Source organism: Echinops telfairi, unplaced genomic scaffold (assembly GCF_000313985.2).
Source record: "Echinops telfairi isolate 266 unplaced genomic scaffold, ASM31398v2 ScPeMD7_4225;HRSCAF=4972, whole genome shotgun sequence".
Taxonomy (NCBI): domain Eukaryota; kingdom Metazoa; phylum Chordata; class Mammalia; order Afrosoricida; family Tenrecidae; genus Echinops; species Echinops telfairi.
The window spans coordinates 19,489,387-19,499,431 of NW_022108124.1; the positions used below are offsets into that span (position 1 = coordinate 19,489,387).

The 10,045-nt window shown below is 44.7% G+C and overlaps 1 protein-coding gene across 1 annotated transcript in view; it reads left to right on the top strand.

The window, feature by feature from the left end:
- MINDY4B (MINDY family member 4B) overlaps positions 1–10,045 on the top strand; it is a 40,470-nt gene that overhangs the window by 11,807 nt on the left and 18,618 nt on the right. Inside the window, exons 6-7 of the mRNA XM_030886974.1 lie at positions 6,015–6,180; positions 6,873–6,938. Of these exons, the coding sequence (XP_030742834.1) occupies positions 6,015–6,180; positions 6,873–6,938 (232 nt within the window). The remainder of the gene's footprint in view (positions 1–6,014; positions 6,181–6,872; positions 6,939–10,045) is intronic.

A 10,045-nucleotide genomic window follows, 5' to 3' on the forward strand; every position in this document is an offset into this window, starting at 1 on the left:
AGGCTTCACCACCCATTTATCCCTCCGCCTTTCAACCAGCACCACATGTGATTATCGGCCAGGCTGGCACAATTAACTAACTCAATACAGGAAGGTGAAGCAGGGAGAGGTGTGGCAGGGCGGGGTTCCCAGGACCCTCCTTATGAGGAGGTCATGTGCATAAGGAGGCACCATCAGGCTGTGACCTGATTGACAGAGTAGACTCCACCCCTACAGTTCAAGTTGACATGAAATTATGTAACTACCACAGAGATGGATTGCCACAGGGCACTGATGGGCTTAAACATAAGAACAACTGTAAGGACGACACGGGCTCATGCGATATTTCCTTCTATTGTGCATTGGGTTGCTATGAGTCAGAACCATCCCAAAGGCACCGACAAGAACAATTGCCTGGCCACTGAGAATCCTGCCTGCCCCCCAAGTTGGCAGAAAACCTAACTATCACGAAGATCCCAGAATTCTTCAGGGAAAGGAAAGTTCCACTGCACTGCCATTGAATCAATTCTGACTCGTAGTGACTCCCGAAGACAGATGGGAATTGCTCCGTAGGGTATTCAAGAGCATAAACCTTCATGGGAGAAGTCTCCTCTTTTTTCTGTTGATCTGCTGGTGGGTTTGAGCATTAGATCTTCCAGTGAACAGTCCAATGCTCAACCCACTCACTGTTCCACTAGATGGAAGTAGGTAGATCTAGCTGGAGGATATGTAAAACAGATTTGAATGTTTTGTTTGGTAAAGATTTCTATAGGTTTATAACGTTGTTTTTTTAACTTACCCTTAGATCTGTAAAGAATGCAGCACAGCCGTTGGAACAAGATTAGGAGGTTTGTTGCTGGTATGGTTGGGTGCTATCAAAGTGGTACAGGCTAATAGCAACCTATTGACAACAGAACAAAACACTTCTTGTGCCAGCCTCACAATTGTTCGTATGTTTGAGCCTATTTTTGCAGCCAAGGCATCAATCCACTATATCTTTAAACGTTTTTCTCTTTTGTTGATGATCTTCTTCTTTACCAAGTGTGATTAAACGCATCGTATGATTCCTTGATTGCTGCTTCCATGGGCATTGATGGTGGGTCCAAGCAACATGAAATCCTTGACAACTTCAATTTTTTTCTCTATTTATCATGATGCACTCCATTTGGTCCAGTTGTGAGGATTTTTTGTTTCTGTTACACCAAGTTGTAATCCATATTGAAGACCATAATCTTTTATCTTCATCTCTGAATGCTTCAAGTCCTCTTCACTTTCAGCAAGTAAGGGCATGTCAACTGCATGTCGGAAACGGTTAGTAAGCCTTTCTCGAACCCTGATGCCAGACTCTTTTTTAGGTTATTGAGCTATTCGGATTATTTGCTCAGCGCACATATTGAATGCGTATGGTGAAAGGCTACAGCCCTGAGTCACACCCTCCCTCGTTTTAAAGTACACTCCCTGGCCTTGTTCTGTTCCAAATATCACTGCCTTTTGGTCCATGTATAGGTTCTGCATGAGCACAATAAGTGTTCCAGAATTCCCATTCTTTGCCACGTCATCCATAATTTGTTATGATCCACACAGTGGTATGCTTTTACATAGTCAATGAAACACAGAGAAGCATCTTCCTGGCATCCTCTGCTTTCAGCCACTGTCTAGCTTGTGGCGGCAATGCCCTCCCTTGTGACACGTCTTCATCTGCATCTGTCTGGAGTTTCTAGCAGCTCTCTGTCATCCGTTGCTGAATGGTCTTCAGAAAAAGTTTACTTGATTGTGATATTAGTGATCCTATTCCATGATATCTACATTCTCTCTGGGTCACCTTTCTTTGGAATGATGACCTTTCACAGGGGTCGCCTGATTCATAACAGTGGCAAAACGACAGTTATGAAGTAGCAACGAAAATAATTTTATGGTTGGGGGGGTCACCACATGAGGACCTGTATGAAAGGGTCGTGGCATTGGGAAGGTTGAGAGCCACTGGACAAAAATAAGGAGCTCTTTCAGTTATTTGGTCAGGTTACTGTCTTCCAAATTTTTTGGCATAGACAATCGAGTGCTCCTAGTGCTTCATCAGCTTGGCAGAACACTGCAACTAGTATTCTGTCAATTCCTAGAGGCTTGTTTTCCAGTAAGGTCTGCATTTGACCTTGAACATCTTGAACTTCTCCCTTCAATATGAATCGGTCTTCATTATATGCTACTTCTTGAAATGGTTGAATGTCCACTATGTCTTATTAGTACAATGACTCTGTGTGCTCTTCCTACTTTCTTTTGATGCTTCCTGCATCTTTCAACATTTTGCTCATGGAATTCTTCAGTCTTGCAGTCTGAGGCTTGATGCTTTCCTTCAGTTCTTGCAGCTTGAGAAATACACAGTGTGTACTTCCTTTCTGACTTTCTAACTCTTTGCACATCTCATTATAATAGTTTGCTTTGTCCTTCTGGACTGCCTTTTCAAGTCTCTGTTCAACTCTTTTTCATTCCTCCCACTTATTTTAGCGACCCTACGTCCAACAGCAGGTTTCAGAGTCTCTGGAGTCTCAGAGTCACCTTGGTCTTTTCCTGCTTTCTTGTCTTCTTAATGGCCTTTTGCTTCTTCATCTACAATGTTCTCTGTATCATTCTTCAGCTCATCTTGTCTTCGATGATTAGTGTTCAATGTGTAAAATCTTGTGATGGTCTCTAGATCCAGGTGGGGTATACTCAAGGTCATGTTTTTCTTCAGCTTCTAATGTATGTCTGAACATTAGGTCCATAGTTGCCCTCTGGCCTTGTTCTGCCTGATGATATTTGAACTTCTTTTTCTATTCCCACTTACATAGTCAATTTGATTCATGTATTTTATCTAGTGAGTTCCACTTGTATTGTTGCTGTTTATGTTGTTGAAAAGGGGTATTTTCAATGAAGAAATCATTAGTTACGCAAAATTATATCATGAAATCTTTGGCTTTATTTATATCACCCAAACCATATTTTCCAACTTCTAATCTTTGTTTCCACCATTTACATTGTAATTATCAACGTACCTTGACTACATGTTTGATCAATTTCAGACTGAAGCAGTTAGTAGAACTCTTCACTTTCTACACCATTCACATTAGTGGATGGTGCATACGTTTAAATAATAGTTGTATTAATCATTTTTGTAGGTGTATGGATAGTATCTTCTCATAGACTGGATTTACATGAAGATTTATCTTGAAATGTTCTCTTTGATGATGAATGTGACATCATTCTTCTTGAAATTTTCATTCCTTGTACAGTAAACCATATGATTATCTGATGAAATATGGCTAATACCAGTCCACCAAGTTCATTAATGCCTTAGAGATTGATCTTTTTGGTTCCTTTTCATTGTAGACAACTTTCAATTTACAATTCAACTTTCAATTTCATAGAACTATACTCCATACATTCCACATTCTAATCATCAATAGTGTTTTGAGGCTACTTCTTCTCATTTTGATTTGTACCCATATGCAAATGAAGGTCGCAACTCTTTGCTCCATCCACATCATTAAAGTTGGTTCTACTTTAAGGGAGCAGCTCTTATTCAGTTGTATTGCCAAGGGCCTTCCATGGCTTACCATCCATCGCTCTATCAGATGAGGGGCTTACCATCCATCGCTCTATCAGATGAGGGGCTTACCATCCATCGCTCTATCAGATGATGTCACACTGGTAGCCAAAGGGTTTTCAAGAGCTAATCCCTGAGAAGTACACAGCCTATTCCTTCCTCCTAATCTAGTCTTAGTCTAACTTGTGTTGTACACAAACTCATTGCCATTGAGTCAATGCTGACTCCTAATGACCCTGTAGAACAGGGTAGAACTGCCCTTGTGAGTTTCCAAGACTGTAAATGTTAACAAGAGTAGAAAGCCCTGTCATTCTCCCAAGGAAGAACTGGTAGTTTCAAACTGCTGACATTGCAGATCGCAGCCCAACAAGGAACAACTAGGCCACCAAGGCTCCTTTGTATCCTATATTCACACATCCATCCATCCATCCATCCATCCATCCATTCTTAGTCATCGTTGTTATCATGGAAGAACCTTTAAAACCTGTTCAGCATGGTTGACTGTAGTGAATAGAAAGTAACTGGTATGGCTCTTCTGTCCATAGTCTTTATAACTCCTACCAAATGACTGGTTGGGCCATGCAAATAAGGTGTAAAGGATTCTACCTTGGGATTGATCAGTTTTGCCATTCCACTGGGTATAAAAGTTAGCCAGCTCAGAAGTAGGAGCAGAGGAAGCTTATGACAACGAAAAAGAAACGTCAGGAAGGAGTATGTGCAAGATCCCTGCCTGAAGTGACAAAGGCTAAAAAGGCACCAGAGGCCAGAGCACCAAGACCATGAGACAGAGCAGAGGAGACGTGCCAAGACTTTGAGACATGGTGTTGGGCTTCCCAGCCCAGAGAAAGAGTAAAATGGAGTGCCTTTTGGCAGGAGACTGGCTTGCAAAGTGGAGTGCCCTTGAACATTTACCATCACTAAGGAAGCTTCCTAATGTTTTCCTGAGAAGGGCAGTGGCCAAGGATCAGAGAATGATGTGTGTGCCAGCATGAGTCCTTACCACTTTGTAACCCGTTAGCTTCCCTAAGAAAGCCTCATAATCATGGGTAACACCTGTGAGTTCCACGTGGCTCTGGTGATGAAATACTGAACCCAACTAAGAAGTAGAGAGTGCCATGGGAGGGATGGCTGGTGTCAGAGTTGGTAAGTAGGTTGCAGGAGAGAGGTATGTTGACCCCTGCCTCATAGGGATTATCCTTGAGCAGATATAGAGTTGAATTCTCCTTCCCACCTGCTAAGTAGAGGAGATTGACTTTGACCTCCAGGTCATTTCCTCAGTGATCTTGCTGGTTTTTCAAAATACCAGTGGTCTACCCCCAGTATAACAGCAACGTAAGCCACCACCATATAACAAACTAGCCGGTGAGGGGGACAATGAAAACTGGTTCGTTGTATACTCAATTAATCTAGGCAATCTAAAGTAGGCTTTGTGGGATTCATGGGGTTCAATGAGGCAGGAAGGACAAGTTTTTACAATGCCCATTTTGTTAGTCTAGGTAGACTAGAGAAACAAATTCATACACACTTATATATGTATAAGAGAGTTTTATATAAAGGGTAATTAAGAAAGCATCCAAACCCAGTCCAGTCCAAGTCCATAAGTCTTATATTAGCCCATATGTCCAATACTAATCTAAAAAATCCTCTTTAGACTCATGAAACACACATGCAGTGACGTTGAATGCAGGATGATCACAAGCCAGTGGGTAGAATGTGTTTGGATCCAGTGTTGTAAGCATCTCAGCTCTGGCAGGGGTCTCTACGTGGCTTCTCTGGCTTCAGAGGTCTGATTGCATCAGAGAAGGTCCATGTGGCTTCTCCAGCTCAGGGCACTAGCATAGTTCCATGTGTCTTGTCAGCTGCAATGTCTTCCAGAGAGTGAAGTAGTGAGAGAGATAAATGTCTCCCACCTCCAAGGAGGAAAATACAGGAGTTCCCAGAATTCTCAAGAGAAGGCCATGCCCACAGAGGCCTCATTGGCTATATCTTGATTGACAGGACAGACTCCACCCCTTTGCTTGTAATCCTCTCAAATGGACACCAGATTATGTAACTACTACACCCATGAACCATGTTATCAGTTCCTCACCACCGAATCATATCATTCTATCAGTAACTCCCCTCCCCTTCTCTTACCCAGACCATCAGGAAACGAGGAAATCCACCTGGTCTGCGATATCTTCCCCCACCTCCCCAGTTGTTGGGTGTGAATTACAATGCTATGGCAAGAAGATCCATATTAAATACATCCACATACCACAGCTGCTATACAGCTCTCCTTTCCAGTGAGAGTGGACAGGACAAGGTCTCCCGTGGCATTTTCTACTGTCGGTTGATGATGGAACCAAACAGACTCAGCCTGGATTCAGAAGGAGGCACAAAACTGGAGGCCCTGGCCTATGAGTGAGAAAGGGTTCATTTTTACGCATTCATTTACTCCCCTCCTGCATTGTAGCTTACAGGAAATGAGCAGGCATGAACAGGAGCAAGCCATGGCCAAGACATTAGCTGGCATCCTTTGGGCTGCAGGCGCCGCTCAGAAGGCCACCATCTGTCTTGTGACTGAGGATACTTATGTTGCCTCCACTCCTGACTATGCCAGGGATGATTTCACAGAGCGGGTGAGTGCCCAACCGGGTGTGCAACTACACTGGCCCCAGAAAGGGAGTTTGAGCCCCTCTCATGCGCCCATACGTGCCTGGCTAGGGCCCAGGCACCTTTCAAAGAGCAAATGCCATGGTCTTGGGAGTGACACACAACCCAAACAAACTCACAACCATCCTGTTGATTTCCGTCCACAGTAACCCGACAGCACCGAGCAGAGGTGTCCTTATGCTTTCTGAGGCTACAAATCTTTAGGGAAGCAGACGTCTTCATCTTTCTTATATGGAGCAGCTGATGGGGTTGAACTGGCAACCTTTCAGTTAGTTGTCTAATGCTTAACCCACTGGGCCACCAAAGGCAGAACCTGACTATGAATTTCTCCTCTCCAACTGACCGTGTTCAAGAGTTCTCCCTGCCTGAAAATCATCATAAACGACATTCCCATAACTGCTATCTTAAGGATAATTAAATTCTATTAGGAAAAAAAGAAATTAGTGGTTGTAATGCTCACTGATTTAAAACTGAGGACTGTACATCTTGATGATACAAGTAATCACCTATTTCACCAGGTGTGCTTGACATGGCCAAGGTGATGGTGCAATAAAAATTTTTTTTTTAAAACTCCTTTGAGGGAATAACAGTGCGTTGACATCTCTCAGGTGTGACTTTCATCTTCCTTTTCGTTTTATCTTATATTCCTGATTTCTAGCTCCAGCTGTTTGAATTTACAGAGAAAGAAGTCACGGAGAAATTCATCTATGATCATTTACAATGTGTAAGTGTTTAAGTGCGGAGATAATTCCTTTATGTTCAACTGGTCTTACAGGAAACTTCTCTCTTTTGTAAAGTATATTCCTAATGATGCTTGTTAAGAAAGCAGGTCATTTTCAGGGCTAAGAAAGGCGTAACCAGAGAGAGAGAGAAGCCTGCTTCCCCCTCCCTACAATCTAGAAAAAAATCACAGGTCATAAAGGCCCCTCACAGATGCCTCTTTTTCCTCCTCTGATCAAACTTAGAGAACAAGTTATCAGAGGGCCTGTGCCAGGCTCCCCTGAAGGGCTTATAAAGTTGCCCTGCCTCCTCAAATGAACAAGAAGCCAAAATTAAAACAAAAGAAATAAAATGAGAAAAATTGACCCCTCATCTCAGTTGCCACAATCACCATCTACACTGATCCCAAGTAAATGCCTTTGGGTCTCATTTTATGTCTTCTATCAGTACCTGCCATATCCTGGCCTCTCCTGCAGTGAGTAGGGACAACATGGAGCACCGTCGTGGCGGGAAGTGGAATATGCATCTTTGGGATTGCTCTGGAAGGAAAACATTTGACAGGATGGGGTAATGGCTTCCTAAAGGTGACCAAGTCGCTACCCCCTGCAGCCCATGTGTGTGTCACCTGTTGTGGTAAAGAAGAAGTTTGATTGATGTAGTAAAGGTTTTGCACCGGCAAAGGCTTTTTGTCTCAGTTGAGCGGGTCAAGCGTAGTCATCAAAAACAGAGCAAAACAAAAAGACACAGCTGTTGAGTCAATCCCAACTCCATCGACCAGACAGAACAGAGTAACACTGAGTAACAGAGTAACACTGAGTAACAAAGTAACACTGCCCCACAGGGCTTCCGAGAGGACTTTTACTAGAAGCAGACTGCTGGAGCTGTCTCTCAGGGAGCGGCTCATGGGTTTGAACCACTCATCTTTTGGATGGAAGCTGAGCTCTATACCCACTGTGCCATGAGGGCCCCCAAAGGCCATCACAGGAATCCTTACAGGAAAGAGGCCAAGAGTCAGAGTCAGAGGAAGAGGATGACATGACGTAGGGGCATCAGCTGAGGAATAAGGATGGCTTTTAGAAACTGAAAAAATGCTCGCTCTCTCTTTCTCTCTCTCTCTCACACACACACACACACACACACACACACACACACACACAGACTAAAGAACAAAGTTGTGGAGTCAATTCACTTCCACCCCATTAGGTACGTCAGACAACAGCCGCCCTTTGCGGGATTTTCAAAGGCTCATAGTTTGGAAGCAGAGGATCAGGTCTCTTCTGAGCCACTGCCAATCTCAGCCGTACGGTGAACGACAGTAACGGATGCTACTTTGAGGACTGAGATGCACCTGGCCCAGTCTCCTCGCGCGCACATAGAAGTTGGCCTCTGAATAAGGAAGCCCAAAGAGGAATCAATGCATTGGAATTATAGCATCAAAAGAACAAATAAATTTGTCTTGGGAAAAAGTACAGCCAGAGAGAAGCTTAAAATCCAAGATGGCAAGACTTCTCCCATGGACTTTGTGTGTGTGTGTGTTGTAAGCAGAGACCAGTCCCTGGCAAAGGACATCGAGCTTGGTAAAAGTGGCAGGGCATCGACAAAGAGGAAGAGCCTCAAGGAAATGGGTCGACACAATGGCCGGGTTGACCTGGTGGCTGCAGCCATGGGCTCAGGCCCAGGAACCGTGGGGAAGATGGTGCAGGACCGGGCGGGCCGTGTTTTGTTCTGTTGAGCGCAGGGCCGCTGTGGGTTGGAACCGACTCGATGGCACCTGGCAACAACAGCAACATGAAAGAAAGACGGGCAGCACCCGGCCAGGCTTCCTTCTGTTGTAACAGGGTCCTTATAAGTCAGGATCGAAGGCCCCAACACCTCCAACACCCAAGGACTCTGAAAAAGGTAAGGAGAGCAGTTTTCACCCAGAGCCTCCAGAAAACAACAGAGGTCTGGCAGTGCCCGCCATCTAACCTCCGTAACGAGAACATCCTCCATTCCTGGTGTTTTAAGCCACCGAGGGCATGATAATTGGTTGCAGCGACCACAGGAAACAGACAGGTGCCCCCTGGTTTGCCGCAAGCCCTGCCGCCTCTCCCCATCTCTCTCTCCTCTCTCTTCTCGCTCTCTCTCTCGCTCTCCTCTCTCTCTCTCTCTCTCTCTCTCTCACTCACTCACATCCTGCAGTGCACTCTTTCGTGTTCCTGCCTGGCCCCTGCAGCTCCAGAATTTGGTCTCTTGCCTAGGGAGAACCCTGTTCCCTGCTAGGTCACAGGTAGTGAAGTGGACAAGCCAGGCCATATAAAGATTTATCCCTCTTGGGAAAAACACATGAATTTTAGCAGAAGCCTTCCTGCACCAAAGCCTCTAAAGAAAGGCCTTTGAAATCTGGAGACCATGAAAGGCGGCGAAGAATTGCTTTTCAGCAGCTGTTGGCGTAAAGCTCAGGGGAAGCCTATTGAAATGAGGTCCTGGAAGCTGGCTGGGCAGGTTAACTTTGGTCTGAGAGATCACAGGGTGCCTTCACAAAGTCCTGAGCAGAAAGAAAGGAAAGGGAAAGGAAAAAATGATGACTTAAAAGAATGGAATAAAACATTTCAGAGGGCAGCTCAAGAAGACAGAGAAAAAAGTCACCTGCCCCCAAAATGAGGAGACAAGCCTCAAAGAGGGACTGACACTCACTTTGTTATGGGCCTGCTGTGGACCGGGCCCCAAAGTAGGGAGCACGCATGAGTTATTTTATGTAACTTTTCCAACAAACCTGGGAAGAGGATATTGCTACCTGGAATTGCAGATGAGGAGAGTGAAGCCCAAACTGATTAGCAAGGTATTAGTAAGCAGTGGACTGACACTGAACTCTGAAGGCTATTTCAGGAAAGCCCCTCTGACCCGCCTGAATCTGAGAGGGCAACAGTAGGGTTAGACTGAGCTGGGAGAAGCTAGACAAGGGGAGGCCAGCTTCGAGCAATACTCGTGGCCTGAGCTAGAGGGATGCTAGACACAGAGAGAAGTGATGGTGCCACTGGAGGTGGAAGGGAGGCAGGAGAATGAATTTGTAGCTAAAGATGATGTAGGGGGAGCAGAATACCCTAAGTCTTCTTGTAGCAGCAAGAGGAT